Below are 25,109 nucleotides of genomic sequence, written 5' to 3'. Positions count from 1 at the left end.
GATTTGTTTGATAAAATAATTGAATTCATTTTTGCGTAGAGCCTGACTTTTTGTTTTCCATATTTTATTTCTATTCATAATGCCAAGAATGGACTTTTTTTATGAATGGCCAAAATGTATTTTTCAAAAAAAAAAAAGTAGAAACTATAAAGAGCTGATTTTTGGTTTCCTTGAGTAAACAGAGACTAATATCGACGCCTATCAGTGGCTGGCTTGAACGTTTTATGATCATTGGATTGTTTACGTTATGCCACGGAAATATAAGTTCGTTGCTTGAGGCACCTGGGGCCCTGCCCCTTATCCTCTGGTGGGGTATGTTGATAGTTCCCCGGTTGGGGACATGGCTTTATTTTGGCGCAGAAGATGGTTGCGTGGATGTACGAGAGATGTGGCTTCCTCTAACGGGAGTACCATAATGGTTAGCCGAAGGCTCTTCAAAGTAAATTTCAACTAAAGTTCTTCTTTATTTAAATAAGTTTAAGTTTTTTTTTTTTCGCTTCTGTTTACTTTATGATTAGAGTTTACTCCAAGTTCTTCATCATGCATAATTTATGCACACTACCCCTGGACGATTCTCGAAAAAATGTCCCGTACTTAACGCTTTTTAGCCTACTTTCCCAGTAAAACTCAGAAAAAGAAGAAAAAAGCATGAAAGAAGGCTTAATGCATCTTAAAAATATCGTGAAAATTAAAAAAAAAGTCAAAAATAAATACAATAATTAAATAAATATCGAAAAATTAAAAATTGAAAAGTGGGGTATTGAGATGGGATGAAATGTCTGTCGGTCTGTCTCTCTGTACCCCCCTAATAACTTTTGAATGAATAGTCCGATTCGAACAAACTTATTTTTTGTTCGAAAGATCTCAGCGAGGACACCTCATTCACATATTTCACTTTTTGGTTTGAACAATTTTTCGTTCAATTTTGAACAGTTCAAAAAGCTTAACATTAGCGCCTACGGGGAAATTCAAGGCAATTTCGAACTATGAGGCGAATTTGCTTCAAACAAACTTTGTATGAAAAAGCTTTTGATGAAAAACTTGCATATAAAATATCTTTTTGATTTGAACAATTTTTCGTTCAATTTTCAACACTTCAAATCCCTTAACATTAGCGCCTTCAGGGAAACTGAAAGCCAATACAGATTCCGTACTTGAAGGCGGATTTACTTCAAAAAATTTTTGTTGGAAATAGCTCTTGACGACAAACTCCAGACTCAGACTCCGATAATTTAGGGGCAGCTGACTCCGACTCCGACTCCTGTGCCCGACAATTAGTCGGACTCCGACTTCGACTCTGACTTCGTAGCTTTGGCAAAAATTTATACACGGATAGACAAATGACCGACTCCGATTCTTGGATATTCAACTCCGAGTCATTTATCCCAAAATGAGATTGACTCCGACTCCGACTCCGCAGCTATGGTTTAAACTGTGAAATAATTATTGTTAATATGACTTGTTTCTATTTTCACTCTAAAGTTATAATTTAGGTATTCAGTTTTCGGCGGATAAACTCGAAGTCATTTATGTTTCTACATAAAGATATGCGCAGACGATTTTTTTTTCTTTTGACAGTGAAAATTATTTCTTTAAGTTGAAATTTTATTGTTTTTATTTATTTTGGTAAGTGCATTGATTCATTAAAAAAATATTTTTGGCAATAGGTTAAAAAGAAACGATTTTTTTTTTGATATGATGTATTTATTTTAATGAGCTTATTAATTTTAATTATTATTTTTTCGTTTTGAGAGCAGTTAAAGAATTTTTGTGTAATTTTTGTGAATTTTTTTTGTGAAATTTTTGTGCAAGCAAACAGGTTCTTTTCGCATTTTTATACACCTTGCACACTTTTTAAGAGCAAAACGATCGAGCTTGGGATGTTTTCATGACCTCTTTTCCGGAAATGTCTTGTACAGCAAGTATGTAGATACTTGCTACAAGCTCGTTTAACAATAGAAGGTTTTTCCTATTTTTGAGTGAATTATTTTGAAATTTATTTCTGAATGTGTTCATAAGCCTCATGCATGTTCTCTTAGGACTAAATAAGAACTGAGGACGTAACAACTTTCAGTGATGTTAACTCTATTCGGGAAAACGTATAGTTTCTCTTTCGAAGAGCAATCGTTTGCCAGTCCGTTTGGCTGGTGCATATGCCGGTTGGAGAAGTCAGAAGTAGTGGAGTGAAGTTGGATTGACTGTGTGGTAAAGGGGATGAAGTCGGGAGGTGAATGTCTTCAACCAAGATTCGGAGTCGGTCATTTCCCATTCAGTTCCTTAACTCTGCCAGGACAGCAGAGTAACAGTCGGAGTTCATACTAAAACTACAGTCGAGTTCCGACTTACATGAGGGATGCATTCCAAGACCATTCGCGTGAGTTGAAATTTCGCGTTGTGGAAAAGGGTATGTGTAAAAACTTTTATAAACATACCTATACGATTAAAGGCACTCGTAAACATCACCTCAAACGGTTAAAAACCATTTCTTAACTATACATTACTGTTTCTTAAATAAAAAAATGAATTTTTATTTATTGTATTGAAAAAAAAACGTTTTATTTAACATAAAAAACTGCTATGATGCACAAAATCAACGATCAATGGGAAAGGAAGACGTAAAATAAACCACTACGGTACGTATATTATGTAGTGAGAAAAACAAATGCACTATAGTTGTTGAAACTTTCTCTTTTTCCTTCTATCTTCACAAATTTTAAACGAAACAGCGCTCTTAGGTGTCATTATATTTCATTAACTTTCCCATATAGAATGAAAAAAATAAATGGAAAATGAGGAGTATAGAGTTATTTGTATAAGCGATGTTCAGACTAGTACGGTGTGGGAACTCCCGCTCTCAGTGATGCCAAAGGGATGAAGGTCCATTCACGAAAAAACCGCGATTTCCTTCGGAAAATTTTCGTGTTGCGTGTGAAGAATTCGCGTTAGGAATAAAATTCTTTATCGGGGAAAAAATCGCGTTATAGCCATTTCGCGTAAGTCGGGCTGCGTTGTAGCGGGAGTCGACTGTACTCCAAAGAAAATGGCAGAACTAAATTTCATGAAGAAATTAAAAACAAGGAAGGGAGGGAGACTATTTTCTAAGTTCCAGAAACTCTATGTGACTGATATTGGTGTGCCAGAGAGATGATGAGGCTGATATTTAAAGACTGAATTCTTTCGTATTTCATGCATTTATACGTAATATTTCTAATTTGAGCTTTTGTACTTATTTGTATTGTTTTAGTGTTGTTTGTTTAATTTTTACTGTTTTATACATTTTGAAATTTATTACCTTTTATTAAATTCACTTTTCAGCCCCAATCTCATGTATCTTGCGATACATGATGGTCCATGATGTTAATATCAAGTCCTTTTCCAAAAGAAAAAAAAACTGTCGGAGTCGGATTGATTTTGAAGCAAAACAATCGGAGTTGAAGGTTCAAAAATTTCCGGATCCGGAGTCGGAGCTGGAGTTGATCATTTTTCCTTTTACTCCACAGCGCTGCTCTTGAGCATTTGGAATTTAAAACGGTAGATGAAAGAAGTAACTAAAGATGAAACTGGAGAAAGCAGCACTTTTTACTTCCTTTTACAAAAAAGGAAGTATTGTATTCGCGAAAAAATTTTCACTCAAAAATCGGCCTTAGTTTCCATTTTTCTCACCCCCGAATGAATGCTAAGTTTATTTTTCAACCCGACCACACGTGGATATATGCTTAGACACCCGAAATATCCATTTTGACAATCCCCGAGTTAATTACAACGAGTTTTCTCGTGACGTCTGTATGTACGTATGTATGTGTGTATGTATGTCGCATAACTCAAGAACGGAATGTCCTAGAAAGTTGAAATTTGGGACTTAGACTCCTACTGGGATCTAGTTGTGCACCTTCCCTTTTGGTTGCATTCGGGTGTTTCTAAAGGGGTCTTTTGCCCCTTTTTGGGGGGAAATCATTGTTAATTTCGATGAAAACACAAGTGGTGTTATAATTTGTCGGACACTTGGCGATATATCGCCAGTCTTTTGGTCGCCAAGTTTTGTCGCCAACTTGGCGACAGATTTTCCGATTTTTTTTTAAATTTTTTTTTAATTTGGCCACTGCTGGTGATGTTTAGAGAGTAAACTATTGAATCACATTAAAACTGCTAAAAATGAGAAATGACATTAAATTGGAGTAAAATGAAGTCATGTGATGCACACATCAGCTCGTTAATATTACAGTGAGTGGGAGAAAAGAGAAATGCATTTTGTTTTAATTGTGAAGTACCTTAGGGGCTACTGTGGCACTTCCAGTCTTTCTAGCTATGATGTTAGACAGCTTCGAGGCCGATGACTAAATGTTCAATACGCACTGAAATTGGGTCATATTATGAATGGTCGGAAAACTCCATTATGAATATTGAGCAACGAACTACTAGAGGGGCCACACTGGCTTAATCCTTCTTCTTAGTTTTAAAGGTGTGTTTTGTAATATATTGGTGCGTTAATCGTTTAAACGCTGTTTTAGATTTTCTTTGAAACCTTTCAAATTATAGCTTAAATAGTAATGATATAAGGCATTAGAATCATATCTGGAAGTACTTGTAATTTTGTGAGAAAAAAAGTTGGCTCTAAGGATTTTTAAATTCAGTGAACGAAAATAAACAACAAATGATCTTTCCCGATTTTTTAGGTAAAAATAATGCATAGAAAAGGTGTTTAAATCATGTCAGATTTCCATAAGTCAAGCGCAGAAGCAACAAATATTTTTTTAAGTTAATTCAAGTGTATAAATATAAAAATGATGCTTAACGTAAAAACTATTGTTTAGAGTATTTTCATTGCGTAAAAAGTAATTAATTTAAAATGTTTTGGCTTTAGTTTCTAAAAATAAATTTTAAGAATAACTGGAATTGATTTCTCTTATAATAATTTCGTAAAGTTCGGCATTCATCGAAAATATCTGCCCTAAATAAGCCTTTTCGATTTTTTTTAGTTAGAAAAAGTAACAAAGCAGTAGTAGGTAACAAACAGGCAGTTATTTTGCTTGCAATTGAAATACTGCAATAATATTGTTATACTGTTAATTACTGTTAAAACGGAAAAAATATCAGTAGGGAAGACCGAGTGTTGTGTTGAGATAAAGCGTTTAGTTCATACAAGAGCTTTAATTCTCAAGTCCGTATAAGCGCAGAACCGAGAATCCGCTTTTAAGTCATGCGTAACAAATCGTATTATTAAACTTTTCTTTTAACTGAAGTACTGTAATATACTCCAGTGATCATATGTTATGCAAGATACTACTATCTTCCTTGAATAGGAGGCTTAATTTTGCCTAACATGAATTGCTAATGGTTATTGTTATTATTATTATTATTATTATTATTATTATTATTATTATTATCATTATCATTATCATTATCATTATTATTATTATTATTATTATTATTATTATTATTATTATTATTATTATTATTATTATTATTATTATTATTATTATTATTATTATTTCAGTTTTTGTGTTAACGTAATGACGTTGTTTGGGTATACATCTGCTTGGGTCAAGTTTTTACAAATAATAATAAATTTAACTCACAAGTTTTTCAGTGTTTTTTTTTTTTTTTTTTTTCCAAAAATGCTTAGAAATGACCAGAAAAACTCAAAGTTATTCTTTAAACATTTGAAATAGAATGCTTCGAAGTTGATAGCTGTACTGATGCTTGGGTGAACTGAAAATCAAATTTACGCTTATCATCGAATTCGGACCGATTTTTTGAACATTTTACAAGATTCTTCCTTAAAAATAACTCTTAAAAACTTCATTTCGTTAATTTTTACTTTAAATAAGTTTATACATTTGTGTATGAACTTCATTCATTTTGATAAATTTCGAAACAAAATTTAGTTTTTTTCATTAAAACAAATTATGTCATCAAAGTTTTTGAAATCATTATTTGATAGGAAAATAGTAATATTTTGAAAAAAAAAAAAATTGACAGTTAACATTAGTAACAAATTAGAAAATTCACAATGTAAAACGTGTATCAACTATTGCACAGTCTCTGTAGGTTTGCCATGGTCAGTTAAGGAGCATTTTTCCTTTTTGTGCAAATTTTGTGCATTATTGTGCATTAGTTTGGGGATATTTCGATAATTGGTAATCTGGTGCGGTCGCCTTATTTTTGGCGTAAATAATTTTATTTTGGTAACCCTGCTGATTTATAGTAACCCTATGTGAATGGATGTTTCCGTTCTCTTTGCTTAGATTTGCAACGAAAAATTCCTTTCGCGCAGACGCTGAAGTCAAAAATTGAAGCCATTGAAGAAAGACCACCAGATTCCCAATTATCGAAATCTTCCCCCGTCAGCTTTTTTGCGCAGGCTGGCTTGTTTACTTTTCGCAAAAAAAAAAAAAAAAAAAAAAAAAAAAAAAAGAAGCTCGAAAAAGAAAGGCCGAGTTCCAATATTTCCTATTATTGATATTGGATCCAAAAGCGTTTCTTCAAATATCTCGAAAACTCACTTCTGCGGATACTGCCGTTTACTTGCCCGTGGCTGAAGTGTATTGATGTCTTTTATGATTATTCTTTCTAGTTTCGATTTTTCATTTTGTTGTGATTCTTCTAACATATTAGAAAGCTATAAAAATTATTCTTTCGTAACCTCAGCAAAATATAAAAGTCAGGTTCAAGCTGTGAAAAATACCTATTTTTTCTCTCTTCGATCTATAACAGTGATGAATTTGAGCAATATCTTCCTTTGCCAGACCATTCATGAAAGCAGAAGTTTCATACATCGCACCCATTTAGCGCCTGTCAAAAGCAAAGGAAAACACAAACACATAGATTATTTATTCACTCTCCTAATATTTACAAGATATGTCTTACAAGGAGCATGTTTGATGCATTAAATCTTTCTTCCTCCTTCATCAAGACGAAATATGTGGAGACTGTTTTTGACACATTTCTTTGGTGGAACACACGATTTCGTTATTTGTGGAAAAAAAGATTCCTGTTCAATAATTCCACTGGCAAAATGTTTTTCCAAATAATGTAATGATGGTTGCTAAAAATACGCGTTATGTAACATTTTTTTGTGTTATCAGAATTTATTTGAGCATTAACTTTTCAGGTTGTGTTTTGTGATGTAGTGACTGACAGCTTTTTAAATCGGTGTGTTGTTCCTTTTGCGCATGGAGGTATTTTTCTCTAATAGTCTAGCCATTTTCCGCAATAATGTGCATATCACAGGTCTTTGCTAGTAATATAGTTACAGTATCGACATTAACAACACGACCCCTCAACGAGGAGGTGGTTAAACTTTGTGTTCCCTCTTCCCTTCCCGTTCACCAAACCAAGAAATACAGTTATTTACAGCCGATACATATTCGCAATATTGTTGCATTTACAATTATTGTATGATTTTATCCTTCGGTTTGAGTTTATTCCTTCGGGTTAATGTTGAAAGGATTGAGATTACGGTGAGGTTGATGATTACGAGTAAAAAGTTTTTTCTTACGACTATAAATACATCTCTTTTGTTTTATTCAAATAACATTTCTGCAGATTCATTGAGCAGTTGAAATACTTTCAACAGCTTAAGTGTGGCATAGGAATTTTAAGGATACAAATTTCTGTAATTATTTAGTTTTTAAAAATGGTAAAATATCCTTATCTAACACTTTTTCGTGTATTGAAGAGGAGTAAAATGAAAACGTAGACTAGTCGACGAACTCTTCATAGTTTGATGCTTCAGAACATACTATTGGAAGAATAAATACTTTTACAGGTACAGAAGTATTTCCTGATGATGTAAAGTCTGTCCACGAAAAGTTGACACTTGGCTCCGCCTTGTCTCTGAATTGTCCATTTTCGTGAAGAAGCGATAGGGAGAGGAAAGTTGGAACGGAATTTGAAAGTGCCTCATTGGTTCTAAAGATTGAATACGTCACCTTGAAACTTCCGAAAAAAACCAAAGAGGTAAAATATTTTAATTTTGTGCAGTAAAAGAAGATGTCTCATTGGACAGGTCTAGAAATGAAAACAGTCGGAAAAAAACCGGAAAATTTCCGAAAAAAACCGTTTTTTTCCCAAGGAGTAAATTTCCACTTCGGAAAAATTGAAAAAAAAAATGAATTTTTTCAACTTTTCAGGGTTTTAATTGAAATTTTCAGCAAAAAGTGATTAGAAAATTTTCTCACTTAAATTCTGATGCAATCCCCCCCCCCCGTTTTATGTTAAAATACTGTCTAAGATTAATGCAAGTTTTTGTATGATAATATAATTTGCATATAGATCAAAAAACGTTTAATAATACTTTTTGCACAAAAGCTTAAAGCAATAACTTTAGTGAAGAATTTATTTTCCTTCTTCATAAAACAAACAAGCATAACATCAACACAAAACTATGTTTCTGTTGACTGTGCGAATCAAATGTACGGGGTGCAGCAAAAAAAAAAAAAAAAAACCCCGGGCAAGCAATTTTCCATGAAACTTTATAAAAAATGAATAAATTAACAAACCACAAAAAATAGTAATATGAGTAGACCTTTAGCAATCAATAAATTTAATTGGTTTCAAACTAGCAGCCTTTTGCAGCAATACAGAGATGCAACTGCTTATTGAATTTTTATTTAAGGGCCACAAGTTCTTTAATCAATCCTATTCCCTATAAAGCAATTGGTTTAGGGAGTTCAAACTTACGTGCAGTTTAGGGTAGACCTTCGACTCCTAAATAGGTCATACAGTGTAATAAATGGGATTGAGGTCTAGCGAGTAGAGCGTCCACTCAAAAGATAATATCATGTCAAAAAAAAAAGCGCCTTGCACCACTCTTGTCTTTTGGCCCATATGAATCGGTGTAGAGTTCAAGGAAAATGTCCAGTTTACATTGCTGAAGTGCTCTTAGGCCTACAGAAGTACAATAATTTCTAAAATGTCCTTCTGGTTCACTTTTTGATTCATTTTACGGCCCTCATCCACAAAAAACTAGAGTTTTTTTTCGCTTGTGCTGATTCCATTACAGACCAAGCCTCACTTCGGATTTTGGCGATATTTAACATTTTTTAAGATGCTTGGCTACAGATCAATTCTTATTGTTCTGGGGGATATGAGCAGGTTGAATACTATCTCTTTCAGCGTGGCCTTGCGACCCGTCTCAAACTTTTTGGCATCTTTGGAGTCATACAAATGCCTGAACTTTTTGGAACTCGTAAAACTTCTGCTTGAGCTGTTTTTTTCCTTAGTCGCACTTATCGGTCAGGTCACAAATTCCCATCTGACGAACGACTGCTCTCGTGGAAACCCAAGAATTTCATTGAACTCGCTTTTGGATGACCTGACGATTAACTCAAATGTTCATTGTTTATTTTGTCAACTTTCCGGACATCGAGGATCATTTCCAAGATACTCGAAACGACATACCATTTCAAATACTGTTTGCCGGGACGCAACAAGCAAACGAACTGTCATTCTACTTGGTTAAACAACTTAAAATAGCAGGTATTTTATTTAAAATTGTAAGAAAACCGAAAAACAATACATAAACTAGGAAATATAGTGTAAACTATTTTCTAATAAAGTGAGAGACAAAAATTAATTAGGCACTTATTGAAATGAAATTACTTTTCTTGCATTCGGTGATACAATTTTCGTCCGATATTTTTTTTGCCGCAGCAAAAAAGTGGAATTTGAAGTTGGGCTCAAGCTGAGATATTATGTTTTAATGTTTGGTTCTTCCATATATTTGATTCAGATTTCTTTCTTTTTTCTTTTTTTAAGTTCTTGATCAAATGACCCTAAAACATTTCATTTATGTAAAATGCGAAACAGAGAACAACTTGGTTCTAATAACTCAGTTTTGTTCAAAAGCGCTGGTATGACTACTTTTGTTACTGTGCATAGCACGGCCTTATGAATAAACTGAAACTCCAGTTTAAGTTTTGGTTCAGCTTAAGAAAAACCAATTTAGTTTTGATTTGGACTTGGACTGGGTTGGAAAAAATCAGAAGTCAATAGCTTTTATTTTCAGACAGTAACATTGTATTTTTTTTTTTTTTTTTCAAAAAAAAAATATCATGTTTGAAAGTCGAAAATTTCAATTAATATTTCAAGTTTCAAAAGCAATCTAAAATATTAAATGTAATTTTTATGATTAGACACACATTACCAAATATTAATGGTTGAATGACGACTGGACTTATTTCTGGTGTTTAACCATGAAAGCTCTCAGTTATAAAACAAAACGGTTTTTTTTCTAATTAATCTTACCTTTATGTGTATTTCTGTCAAGCAGAAAAAGAAGATGTGTGAATAGCATATATTTTTTAATGCTTAACCCTTTATATGTTCCAAGAAACACAGAGCTATTAAGAAACCCTAATTTTATTCATAAAGAAATCAAAATTTCCATTTTTTCCAAATTTTCCCGAAAAAAACCGGTAAAAAACCGGTTTTTTTCCAACACTTCAAAATTTCCGGAAATTTTACATCTCTAGAAAGGTCACATCCTACGTAAGTGGGTAGGTCTTGGTTTTACTTCTTTCAGAAGCCGTTGGTCAGAGATAACAACGCCTCCTATAATTAATTTCAATTGAAAATTTGTTCGACTAGCTTTGGAATGAAGAATGCAAGGCTTGTCATTTTTACTGTTTCGCCATATCAATGCAGTTATTTCTGTAATTAACCTTTCAGGTCAAAATAATCACAAAAAGAAAATAAACTAGGAGTTTTTTTTTTCATATCGCCAAAATGTTGCTAAACTCTAAAATATGACACGCGCCCTTGCCTCCTTATCTACCTATTTTAAGGAATGGACTCGTTTTCTTATTTGATTGACAAGGGTCATTTGTTCGCGGTCGGACTTGATCTTGCATTGCGTACTCTTCTTCAAGCCAAATCTTTATATGTTGATAGTGGTCCACTGCCAATAACGTGTTCTTAATGCTGGCAAAGTTGGCACAGCTGGGCATCGCTGACATCTTGATGTTTAGGGGATGATTGGAAAAATTACTTGCAGGCTGAAAAATTTCAATAAGTGCAGATCCATGTATCATGGAAGGGATTTTTGTAATTTAAACCAAACTGAACCATAACTTTTTAAAGACATAGCTTGCAGGTATCTCCATGGTCTTTGGTTCCACCTTTTGGATGTGCAACCGCAGGGATCTATTAGCTCTCTTTAACCAACGTTAATGACTAAAAGATCTTTTGTTAGAAAAATCAGAGCCACAATTTCCTATATGACTTAACAATCTCCTTCAACTATGTGAGCTATCTCTACGACTATTCTAAGAACATATTGCGCAAAATGTCCATCTTCGTTTTATGACAACTGCTGCATTAGATTAAATCATATAGAAAAGTATCAAAGAAGAACATAGAAAGTAAGTAAAAATGCAAATGTACATGAATTATTTAGCGAAGAAGGACAACTTGATTATTATTTTTTTATTGGTTTATTGAATTGTGCGTAAACTCTCCTTTCCTATCTTATGCACTTCAAATATTACAAAATTCACTATTAGTCACATAAAAATACTCGTTGTTCCTATTGTATTCATAAGATCTTAAAAGAACTATCAAATGCAAAAGAAATGGGCTCTACTTTATAACTATAATATTTAATTGATTATAACTTCATGAAAATAAGGCTTCTATATGGTTCCACGAAATGTGTGCTAATTCATAACAGTACTTTCTCCTCGTTTTACTTAGAAATACGAAATAATAAAAATAATAAAAATAATTATAATAATAATAATGAAAAACAAAATAAAAATTGCAATAATAATAAAAATAAGAATATAAGAATAAATAATAATAATGATAATAATAATTATTATTAGCATAATGATGATGATAATGACGGTGGTGGCGGTGGTGGTTGTGGTGCTGCTGCTGCTGATGATGATGATGGTGATGATAAGATTAATAATATTTCGCAAGTGCTGGTAGAACTGCGTACATAGCATAAATACCGTAAAATAAATAATAAATAAATAAATGAAAAGAAAACAAAGCTCCGAAACCTGTGCGTACTACAAGTGTTAGGTTTTCTCTATTCAAAACAGGGATTATTTTCAATTTTGATGTATTAGGATGCAAATGCCCCTCCTTAGCTTCAAACATAATTTAAAAGAATTGTACTAAATTTTATACCTTGAATTAGGTTGGCCGTTTTGATAGATATTAGAGAAGGAAAATAAAATAGAAATTTTTAACCTTCTTTAAAATCAAAAACTTTTTATAATTAATACATGGCCCTTATAACCGAGGGTAGCACTTGCAGCTATCAAACTACTATTCTCTAACTGGAGAAAACGAGGCTGTAAACATAATTAGCAAAGAATTTGAAATATAACATCAGTGCATTGATTTACATTGTTTTAGTAATAACCAAGGTTATGTTCTGCAAGTGCCCATTTTGACTTGTACGTTTGAATACCCCGGAGATTTTGATGGGACTGAAGTATTTGAATTTATAGCATATGAAAAGTTGAAACTTTCAAAACTTTTTGAAGTGGAAATTCCTTAGGACATTTAAAGATTAGTTCCGATTTTAAAAGCTGCCCCGGATTTCAAAGGCTTTGAACTAACTCAGAGGATGAATTAGGGGTGGGGAGATCCAAAACGAATCGTTGATGCTTGAAGTGTCATAGTTTTGCATGAAAATGATTGGCTCATTTGCGGTAGCTATCTTATCTTTCCCCGCCGAAGGGATATTTTTACGAAGGAAAATGTCTTAGTGAGTGTGATGAAAGAGAAAAAAATACTTTCAAAGTGAAAAGCTTTAACTTTCTGGAGCTCGTTTTAAAGACATTCAATAACCTGAATCACTATTTTATGCGGGAAAATATGACTAATCTCATTTTAATGAAGCGCAGTCTTAACCAAGAATACGGTTGTTACATTCGTATGTAATAAAAATATGTTACGCACCTTGGAAATGAAGTAATATGACGCAGCCAACTACAGGGTGTCCAGCAAAGGACTCCCTAGTTTCAAAATTAAATATCTCGGAAACAAAGGACGATATTGGAATAAAATAAACGGTATGATTACTGTGAAACCCATAAAAATCATATACAGGATCTTGGAAATTAGTTTTAAAACTGCCAACAGGTGGCGCTGCACAATGTAATTGCAATAGGAGTCTCCATAAATAGTGCTGCGAGGAGGTTAGTTGTTTCAGCAGTAGTTTAGTCTCTCAGATATGCTTACATATACGCTACAAATTATCGTCCAACCTGTACGCAGCACTATTTATGGCAACTTTTATTGTAATTACAGCGTGCAGCGCCACCTGTTGGAACTTTTTAAAACTAATTTACAAGTTCCTGTATATGATTTTTATGGGTTTCACAATAAACATACCGTTTATTTTATTCCAATATCGTCCTTTGTTTTCGAGATATTTAATTTGAAACCAGGTATTCCTTTGCTGGACACCCTGTATCTATCTTGGACTGCAACGTTATAAAAGTTATGTGATATCAAGCTACTAATTTTAGAAGAAAAGGCATTACTAAAGAAACACTACAGTACGAAGAAAAAGTTTAAACACAAATGTGAATAAAAAGAAAATTATTTAACACGATGCTTACAAATTTATGCTGTAGGTGGATAGTATGACGATAAATATGTATCTGAAGTAGTAAAAACATAATAGCAAAGAAAATCAGAATCTACAAAAGACATAAATTTTTTGATGTCGCAAAAGTTAATGCACAATTCAAATTTCATGCAAATATCTCTTAAAACGTAATAACTGTAGGAAAGGCGAGGCTTTGTTTTTAGATTATAAAGAGTAGAGGTTACTCAACGAAAAATTTAATTCCCAAAATCTCTGTAGTTCTCGTCTGAACAAAATGAGAAAGTTTGGAATCTGAAAGCTGAAAGAAAACCCTTTTGTGAATTTCTCTTGTTTACATTTGATCCAAATGCTGTAGTACAAAATGTTTTACTACGCGGAGAGTAATTCAAACATGCGTATCTCTCAAAATGGTGGAGAAAAACCACATTTCGTAGAACGGCTCGAGCTGACAATGTGTCTCTTTAACAGATAAAACTTCAACTTTGATTAAAATCAGCGTCTGACAGCATAAAAAGAACAACCGAATCAGGATTCATCAAAAATCAAACACTTGTACATGAGTTTTTTTTTTTAACAGTGTCACAAATAAGCAAAAACATATTGGGGAAAGCAGCAAATGAGGGACTGAACTGAACAAGTGACTGTGACTAAAGAATGAGTTGCATTCTATCTGATGCAATTATACAGAGCTTGGATGGCCTAAATGTGTTATCATTATCATAGCATGATTCCAGGGAAGACCCGAAGAGTATGTACTACAGGCAACGTGATAATATCTTGCTGTGTTGAGCTTTTGGATTTAATGGATGCACCTCTCTGTGCTTCCTTAATGACAACCAAAATTCAAAAAATTGTCAAAAAGTTCTGGGTGAACAATTGCTATTGTTTAGTGAACTCAGATGAGCTCCTAGTTAGATCTTTCAAAAAGACAACGCCTCGATGCATTTTTTTTTTCATTTATAAGTGATTTTTACACGCATGTCACCTTCAGAGCCTATGCTCCAAAAGTGGCCCACAAGCTACAATTTTAAAACTGTAATGCAAAATCTATAAATTGTATCTTACAAAAAAAGTTCTCTGTTAATTTAAGTGTAAAATTCAAAAACAAAACAATTCAGCCAAAAAAAAAAAAAAAACACACAAAGTTATGTAAAATCATCAAAGTTAAACTGTGGTCATCTTTCACTATTTTACCTTATATAGAAGAATGAGGGGCAAAGTGAAATGGCGAAATATTTTCACCGCTTTTACCGTCATCTATCTGCCAATATTTTAACTGTTTAGTAACTTCAAAAGGTTATTCCAGTAAGGAAAAAGTTACTAAAGATCAAAGCAAGTGATAGTTCAATCAATTTTTAAAAATTAATACTAATATTGTAATAGTTTGCTGTAAGTTAAGAACTACTAACACACAGTAGTACATTATTTATTTATTTAATAAAAAGTTTTCTGATTTGAAATGTTTTGTACATTTTTAACATTTTGAAATGTTTTGTTTATTCATTAAATCATTTATTAAATCAACGACGCATTCCATTTAATTATTATACATTTACATTCTTTCATTCTATTTTTTTTTTTTTACTTTTTTATTCATTTATTCACTTCATTCCTTGTTCGTTATTTTTTCTCATGCATTAATAATTTAAGCCCTTTATTTATTTGTTTACTGTTTCATTATTTTTCATTTATTTATTTACTAGAAAAAGCATTAGAAAAGTGTTTTAACCTTCACTTTGTCCGATGGGGGAAAAATTGTACATTTTTTCCAGTTTTTTTTAAAGATACAAATTTACTGTTCCAAATGACAAATAATGTTTCAATGCAAGTTCTATTATAAATTTAATTGTTCTTTGTGTACGTACTGCTTTTATTTCGAAAAGGTAAGTTATCTTAACTAGTATTGCACTTGCCCCTCTTATTTTCCCTTATATATAGTATATATTTAAAACTTTTTTTTCAGTTAGTCATTGAAAAACTTGGGGAAAAAAAGGTTAGAATTCAATTCAGCTAAAAAAAAACAGCGCATAGAGGAAAGGAAATAGTTAAAAAAAACTTTAGTGGCAACAGAAGTTAATTCATCATTAAAACAACCAAGATTTAATTTAACGTTGTTTTTCAAACGGTTTCAGGAAAAATTTGAGACAAAAGCAATAAAGATTCTGTTTCAGAAAAAAGGATTAAAAACTGTTTAATAATAAATTCTGTTAGGAAACTGCTTTTTGACACAACTCAATTATTAATATGCTCTTCCTAACATACTTTGCTCAGCTAGAACAAAAAAATGTTTTCATTATTGGAGTTTAAAACTTTTGACATCTACTTTAGACAGATAATGATTTCAGAGATTAATTATATGATTCAATGAAAATCGTGTCAGTACAGAAGGCTTAATCTCTTCTTCATTTGATGTTAGTGTCGTATAGACAGACTCTTTATTAAATTAAATAATCTACGAGAAACATCATTCACATGATGGTGTAAATTTAATTATGATTAGATCGCTAATATTTGTTCATGAAGGATAAGGAAAATTATGAAATTTAAAACTTTTTAAAAACATTGCAAGCGCATTTAAGTAAAAGGGGCAGAAATTGTAAAATTGCTGAGAAACAACATTCAAGATGTGCAAAAAAGAGCTGATATCTGAAATTCCGCCTTTTCAAAAAAAAAAAAAAAAAAATATATATATATATATATATATATATATATATATATATATATATATTATTCAACTGGAGAGCAAAATTGATTAGCGGTAATTCAGCGACATTCAGCGACATCTCGACACTTTAAGGGGAAATGGTGAATAACTAGTTAGTGTGTATGTACATTTAATCATTAGTTTTTCCATTAAATATTTCCTTAAATATTTTTTTATTACACTGTGAAAGTTTTTTTTTCCTTACCAACACCAGAATGCATATAAATACAATCAACAAAATCTCTACATTTCGCATAACTGTGGGATATCTCGGCAGGTGATTACGGTGCGTCAGTAGACATTTAGCACTTTCACGAACTTCTGTTGAACAGTACCGTAATAAAAGCCACCGCACTCATCGTAGTAGTTCTCAGTTTCTAAAATGCCTGGAGGTACCAGGACCTGATAACTGAATACGCCAACTAGGCCGTGGCCTAGGCTCCCAATATTTAGGGGCCTCCAAATGACTGAAACTGCTTTAGTCTATGACTTAAATTGTTTTAAGCTAATGATTAAAGTTATAAAGTTTGAGTACTGGGGGCCCATAAAAGTATTTGGCCTAGGGCCCCGCGATATCTTAATCAGGCCCTGGGAGGTACTGGGTTCGGTTTCTTCCTAACTTCTAGGTCCCTGGGTCGAAGACTTATTGCGTTTGTTGCCTTCTGTACTTTGGTGAGTGTGAGAACTGCTGGTCTAAAACTGTCTGGCATTCGGGAGAAGTCGTCCCAGAAATCCAAGAAAATTATCGCAAAATAGAGCGGCCACAAAAAAACTGGTCAAACAGATGCAGACAGACACAATTCAAAAATGGTCAAAGTTGACTCAAGACAGCTCAAAACTTGCAAACCCGTCAAAATTCAAAATTCGAGAATCGTCACGAAACCAATACTGTCTTTTTTTTTAATTTACATACAGAAGAAAGTAAACATAGCATTACAGTACTGATTAGGGTCACGTACTTCATCACTTACTCCTGTTAAATTCTTTAGTTCTTCAATCAGAGAATCATCATTCAGATTTTAAATTTAAAACTAAAGGTTTGAGCAAAATGAAATTGTAACACATTTAGAAATGCACTACGGACACCGACTAGGTAAAAGTAAAAACATACGTAAGAGAATATAAAAGCAGCACGACAAAATATATTCCCATCTAGAAAATCATTTAACTTCCAAACCATTCTAACTATTTTTTTGATCAAAGATTAATATTATTTCAACGAAATGAAAGTATCTTGTTTATTAATGATGTTTATTTGGTCAAAGATCTTAAAAATATAGTTACAAATTGTGCTAAGTAATAAAGACTACTTAAATAAATTGTACGCGCGCGGTTTGAATAAAAACAGAAATAAGTCATTAGTAGAGTTATATCGCGTAAGAAACTAAATATAGCCTAAACTAATTAGGAAAGCTGATGTTTGACTCCAAGAAATTAAGTTTGTACATGCTTAACGAAACTAATTAGTGTTTCCCTTACAATGAAATGCATGTTTCGTCAAAGAAATGATACTATAATTAAAATAGATATGTTCCAAGGTTACGCGAATGTTTAGACGTAAAATAAAGCAATTCTGAATCCTCCGTGATGGGGGAAAATTGCCTTTTCATGAGCATGAAGTACCAATCTATAACTCATTTCCTGTGTTAGAGTTGATCTCTCTTAAACGATGCTCATGAAAGAAAAGAGAAAGAAAAAGGAAAGAAAGTAAGAGACGTAATCTTGTCTGAAACATGTTGTGATATCTTGAATAGCTGCTAAGCAGCGATTACCTGCAATCAAAATTTTACACAAAAAATAGGAGGTGGAGTGCAATATTGGGCTGCGATATTTGTCTACACTATTAATATGTTAACGCGTCTTGCTCTCTCTCTTTCTCTGTCTATGTTTTATTGTTACATGATAGAGTAAAAAATGGTAAAAAGTAATTCGCACATATTTTCTGGTTTACTTTTGATTGTATATTTGAATCGTTATACTAAAAAACCAGAAAAAAGCTAAAATTTCTAATTTTAGAAAACATTTCTAAATTATATTAATATATTCATAAGGATTTTACCACTTTTAATAGAACAAATGAAATAAATATGTTTCTTTTTAGTTTAAAGTACCATAATCCTTATCGAAAAACTTCAATACGATGCTGAAAATGCTTCTCGAAACCTCAGAGATCATCAGTTTCTGAAATATCCTGTTCAATTATCCCGAATATTCAGCAGAAATAAGTCTGATTACAAATAGCACAATTAAGTATAAAATTTAAAGAAAATAATGATTTAAATAGTAAATGTGTTTTTTATTCTTTCAAAACTTGTACCATGTTTTTACAAATGCTATCTGGTAGGTGGACTAGTGCTCTGCCAATGTCTAAAAGTCTGCACGATGACAAAAAACGTTCTATAAATACTATGTATTCTATTTAAAATCAAATAGGACACATAGTAGCGTTTCTTTACTTATCACCAATCATCTTCCAATAGCATTACTTTGTGGTTAAATTTTCTAGATTTAGTAATGAATTCAATTTTTTTCAGTTAACTGGAAACACTTTTCGTCTTATTGTATACATTGTTGATTGTTTTCTCCTCATTGTAAGATATTAAGGCTTTAATTTTAAAGGAGTGTATAGCCTAACGTTTCAATAAAAAATTAAATAAACAGCTTGTTGGGGCAAGTTGCATGTAAAGGTTTGGGACGACCTTTGGGGGAGGGTTTATTTTGCATTTCCATTGGCAGGCTGACAACTAATGCTGTGCCGTTTGCGGTGTAACGTTGATTACATCACAGTCAGCCACGTTCTTAAAATGGATGTTGTAATGATTTTCAAATCAAATTAACTTTCGATATTGAGATAAAGTGAAAATTTAGCTGGGTTGAGTAAACTTTATTTTCGTATATTCTTTCTTTGCAAGAAACAGTTTAAATTTTGTACCTAAACATTTTCTTGAAAGGAGTCAGTTCGAAACTATATCCCATGTAAAATTGGTTTTTATACAGGAATTTCAAAACACGTTTTGGAAATTTAGTCAGTCGATGTGTAAAAAATTTAGGTTTTAATACTAATATTTTTATTACCAAAGCTGCCAACCGTAGCTTAATCGCTGTTTTTAATGAATCTTATGTTATATTGCTAAAGATTTGGTCCGTTTTCGGAAAATAGTAATATGAAATAACTATCAGTAACAAATAATGAGCAAAAATTACGATCAAGAGAGGAAGAAAAAATTAGTTTGAATTTTGAGTTCTTGAATTCAAATTACATTTTTTCGCAATCACGAATTGCAGCAGGACTCAACTCGTGGAGTTTCTTGTTTCTACAAATGGCTTTTATCGTAACCATAATTTAAACTCAAGACAACATTTAAGTAAGTATGAGGGGCTGGATGCTGGATATCATGTGCTGGATACTATTTTCGGGTAAAAAGGATTGAGTAAAGTCGAGGAGGTCGTATATATAAATACTTTGTTCCGAGGCACATGGATGCCTCCGTTATAACTTAGAAAACATGGAAAAATAAAATCGAAGAACAGATGTCATTTGAAGGTTGAGTAAAAACAATAAGCAATTCGTGATTGCTCTATCAAAGGTAAAACTTTTTTTTCTAATAAATTGCCCAGAAACATAATTTGGGCCATTCTAATCAAGAGAAGATATTTTTTCTTGCACATGTGTGTCAGCTCTGTATTTATTTTCAAAACCGTGCAATCAACAAAGCTTTATGATTAAAATATCAAATTTATGTGTGATTTTGGTAAAAATATTTTTGTTCATTAAACGTTTTCAAAATTACTTGTAAATTTAAAGATAGAACTGTCGCATGCAGGACAAAGTATCCAATGTTTTGTGAAATGGTCTACTTTTCTGTTCGAAACTAATTTGTAAGAAAGTGAAGTATATGTTCAAAGTATTTCAATAATATAATTTAAAGGACATTTTGCTAAAATTGAGAAGTCTGAACTTGATATCCGAAAGTGGGTTTTACACTTGACAGGGAAAGGTAAATTTCACTTAAGAAAATAGCAATTAAAAATATACTAAAAATTATTTTTGCTTGCAATTCGCACAAGTAAACTGCCGTGGGAAGGTAAACAGCAGCATCCGCAGATATGTGATTTTGAGATATTTAAAGAAATAATTTCATACTTACAATTAGGGAAATTTTCAGTAAGTTACCGCCATATAGCCAGGACTAAGGCAGAAATACATAAAATACACTGTCAGTCCTCGGCTGGAATGACTGAGCTCGTGGTGTATTTCATACATGAGGGAAATGTTGGAATATGACGAATTTTTTCGCACATTATTTTCAGCGAAAACTAAATAAGCACATTTTATTAGAAGTGCAGTAAGTGATTAAAAAAAAAAGAAAAATTAATTTGAGTTCTGAAATTTTGAATTCAAATTATATGTTTTTCGCATTCACGAACTGAGACAGGCCCCTACTCATTGGAGTTATTGTTTCTAGAAACAGCTCCTGTCCCCCCAAGCCTGTCTCTCCTCCTGGGCGGTTACGTGTGCATAGTTGTGTGTGTAAGTGTGTAGGCTTGTGTGTGCGTAGACTTGTGTGTATGTACGTAGGCGTGTGTGTATGTAAGTGTGTGAGCTTGCGTGTGTGTAGGACATGGACGTCTCCGACCAGGAGAAGCGGATAGCTCAGGACCGGAGCAGCCGCGCCGCGCCGCCTGCAGAGGACGGTGGGCGGTGGTGCTGCTGCAGAGGCTTCTGGTCCAAGTTGAAAAGGGCACGGAACATCAAAAACGGTCAAATGAGAACAATAAGCATTCGTGATTGCTCAAAAAAAAAAAAAAAAAAACCCTGAAAAAAATTGCAGGTACTGCTCTTTACCTTCCCATGGCAGTAAACTCCTCACTAGGCAGGCAAATGTTTAACATTTAGCCTTAAATAATGCATTAGGGAAATTTTGGAATGTGACGCATTTTTTCGTGCATTACAGCGAAAACTAAATAAGCACATTTTATAAGAAATGCAGAAATGATAAAAATGCAAAAAAAAAAAGAAAAAAAAACTGAAAAAATTGCAGGTACTACTCTTTACCTTCCCATGTCAATAAAGTCCTCACTAGGAAGGCAAATTTTTAACATTTAGTCTTAAATAATGGGCCATTTCATGAAAAAGTCACCTCTTTGTCCCGCACGTGACGGTTCGTATATTTCTTTAAAAAATAATAATTTTATAGGTTGATGACGAAATGTTTTGCTTAAGAAATCACACATAAACTTGTAATTTGTTAAGCTAAAAAAAAATGTTCTTTTATATTTTAAAGTATTATTTTTGATGAATATATGAGGCGTCACGTTTGGTACAAACTGACCGTTTTCCGTGGAATTACCCTAATGTGTTTAATGTGAAAACGTGACGAAAACTTTAGCATAACTTGTCTGATGTGTGAGTGTGAAATCTCCCATTTTTTCACTTATTAATTTTTTCCGTTTCATTCTTAAAGTAACTTTTAATTTCAAAATTTTCGAAGCAAGAATCACTATGAATTTGGTTGGAATTTTCGAATTTTTCTAAACACTTTGCAATCATATTAAAATTATTACTTGTATGAAGTATAAATTAAACTTAAAAAAATTTGTGATGTGCAATTTGTGGGTAAAACTACTCAGCCATAAAAATGCTTGATATTATACACTAATATTTCTTTTCCCTTTCACTGAGACAATTAGAATAATTTAAAGCGGCGGCAAAGAAGCGTTCGCTTTCTGATCCAAGGGAATTATTGCTTTATTGGAAAAGATACTGCAAAAGTTATGCTGGCTCCAGAGCGGAGGGAGGATGAAAGACTGGGCATGCGCAAAATGAGCGCAGAGGGAATTTCAGGATCGCCTCTCGCCGTTCTTCGGCATTTCTGTTCGAAACTTCGCTTTGTTCGCAGACATGAAACTTCTGCTGAAGTTAAATGTTTGTAGTTCTCCATTGTTTCCTGTGGAAAAAATTCGGACAGTTTTCGCTGTATTGCCAATTCTAATGCCAGTTGAAGGTTTTTGTATTTCTTCGAAATGGAATATCACTTTAAGAAACTTCTGAATAGTTTATTATTCGTTAGTTAGTTATTCGTTAGAATAATTTATTATTCGTTCGCTTTAGTGAGGATTAAATCTTTTTCTTTTTTTTTTCTTTTTGGCAAAATTGGATCAGATGGATACTGAAATATGTGTCATAAAAGTAAGATTAATGCTAACTTTTATCATGAACTTAATATTTTTATGAATATTCCCTTAAAATTTTTCGAAAGTAACTCCACTAGATTTTTACTGTAAAAGTCTATAGCACTTGGTTTGATTTAATGTATAAACATAAAAGGGTGGTGATTTATGCGTACAAATTATGCTTTTTTAAATTAACAATTGACAATAATGAGAATGAGAAGCTTTTGTTTTTATTGAAGTTGCTATTAAATTACACGATGTGAGTAAGTTGCAAAAATGTATATTTCATTTTCATGTTAAAGTTGTTATTAAGTTAATTTTCGAGTTGAGCTCAATGACTTTCTGAGCTGTAAAAAACATTTTAAGATAAATATTTTAGGTAAAACGTTTAATGTAAATAATTTCTGAATAATATTCGCTTGCGGAGAAAAAAAGGGATAACATTAGACGGCGAAATATTTCTATATATATTCCGGTTTAGAGATACTTACAAAAGTACTCTATAGAAAGAATATATTTAGTAGCTTGGCTTTAGTATTAGACCCTATTAAGTGATAAAAAGCAAACATTTATCCAAAATTAAAATACTGTCAAAATAAAGCTGAACATTATATTTTTCGACTGACATTTTTTTTCAGACTATTTCGTAAGTGAAATGCTTTTGAAATATCAATCTTTCAACAATTGTATGTTGAGCATAACTAAATTAGAGAACATTTGTTATTGATGAATACTAAATGCCTGAAGAATTATGTTTTTAAAAACCTCTTAAAAGCAGCATACTCAAATTTTAAAACATTCATCAAGGTCAGTTTCATACAGTGCATAAAATGCATGAGTTATAATTTATGAAAAGCACCTTCGTAGTTCAAAGCATTAAGTGACTCTGCGCAATATTTTCCTAACACGCGACGACACACTTGCGGAATAGAGTATTTTTCGTAAAAGACAAACAACTGATTCAGAACAAATATGGATGAAGCTCAAAACTTTTCGAACGTGACTTACTCCATCAATGACATTCTTGAATCTTTGGAAGCCCTGGGGCCTCACATGCAAATATTTCTCATCACGCTGTACTCTTTGACTGCGCTGATGGCCCTAGGCGGCAACGCAACAGTCATCGTGGTCCTGCTTCTAGGAAAGCGATCCTCCCGAGAACTAAGGACATTTCTCATCAATTTGGCCGTTTCTGATGTTTGCATGGCCCTATTTTCTATACCCTTCACGTACACTGATTTCATGCTCGGACGGTGGATCTTTCACCCGATATTCTGCCCTTTCGTCCAGTTCATGCAACATGTGTCCGTTGTGGCGAGCGTCTACACACTTACAGCAATTGGCTTAGATAGGTAAGACTTTATTTTAAACTTAAATTAATTCTTTAAGACAGTTATTTTATACACTGCTTTATTTATAGAATGTATCGAAATTCAGAAACAGGATTTAAGGAGAGTGCTCTGAACATTTGAAATATGGTTAAGAATTGAATTTATAATGAATTAAGATGCATCATTGTATGTACGAGACACTCAGTAAAACCAGCTAGTTATTTCCTGTCGCAATTACGAGGAGCCCCCACGACCATAGGCCTCCCAAAGGGATACAAAAAATACATATGATAAATAATTTTTCATATAGTGCTGCGATAGATAAAGAAGGTTCCAAAAATGCATTGCGGCGGACCCCCAAGTATGCAAATCCAAAACTGGATATGGTTTTCCAGTTTTTGAACTTTCTGTCAAAATTCCTATATAAGTTGCTAATGTATATGTGTTCAAAATGCATTAAGGAGAGTTGACACCCTAAAGCCTCAAAAAAAAAAAAAAAAAAAAAAAGAACTTTGACAAATTGAATTCAAATTACGTTTTTCGAAATCACGAGTGTGTGTGTGTGGGGGGGGGTATGTGTATGTGTGTGGAGGCATTTGCGTGGGGGGGTATGTGTATGTGTGAGTAGTTGTATGTATGTGTAGGTATATGTATGTGTTTGTGTGTGTACATGTAGGTGTCTGTATGTATGCGTGTTTGTATGTGTTTGTGTGTGTAGATGTATGTGTGTGTAGGTGTATGTGTGTGTAGGTGTATGTGTGTGTAGGTGTATGTGTGTGTAGGTGTATGTGTGCGTAGGCGTAAGTTTGTGTGTAGGTGTATGTGTGTGTGTAGGTGTATGTGTAAGTGTAGGCAAGTAAGTGATGCAACCTGGAGACGGTTTTCGTTAGAGGAGCAGCATCGTGAGGTGGTCGGCCGACGGTGGTGCTGCAGAGGGAGGCGGGGGGAAAATAAAATCATAGGAATTCAAAACTGTCAAGTGAGAACAATAAGCAATCGTGATTGCTCAAAAAAAAATCAGTTTTTTTTTGTATTCAAAATGTTCAAATCAAGAACCTCCATGCGTTGCAAAATTCGTGTTCCTATGTAAATTAAAAAAAAAAAAAAAAAAAAAAAACTCAATTCAAATATTAATGAGACAGAAATCTATTAAAATGTACGCACAATTTTACTTTCAAGCGGAAGTTTCTCATAACGTTAATTTTACACACTCATGTTCCTTTTTATAGAAAACTACTTTGCACGTTACTTTGAAGTTTGTACCACATTTTGCAAGTTCATAGCTATACTGATGTGAATTTTTTACTTTTTGACTCACTTTTTCCTA

General features: G+C 32.9%; 1 protein-coding gene across 1 annotated transcript in view; it reads left to right on the top strand.

The window, feature by feature from the left end:
* The first annotated feature begins 23,423 nt into the window (after window positions 1-23,423).
* Window positions 23,424-25,109, top strand: part of LOC129222639 (neuropeptide Y receptor type 5-like) — a 112,861-nt gene continuing 111,175 nt past the window's right edge. The window contains exon 1 of the mRNA XM_054857168.1: window positions 23,424-23,803. Within this exon, the coding sequence (XP_054713143.1) occupies window positions 23,424-23,803 (380 nt within the window). The remainder of the gene's footprint in view (window positions 23,804-25,109) is intronic.

This window comes from Uloborus diversus, chromosome 5 (genome assembly GCF_026930045.1).
Source record: "Uloborus diversus isolate 005 chromosome 5, Udiv.v.3.1, whole genome shotgun sequence".
Classification (NCBI taxonomy): domain Eukaryota; kingdom Metazoa; phylum Arthropoda; class Arachnida; order Araneae; family Uloboridae; genus Uloborus; species Uloborus diversus.
The sequence above is the reverse complement of the archived record's forward strand: the minus strand, read 5'-3'. Positions and strand labels throughout refer to the sequence as shown.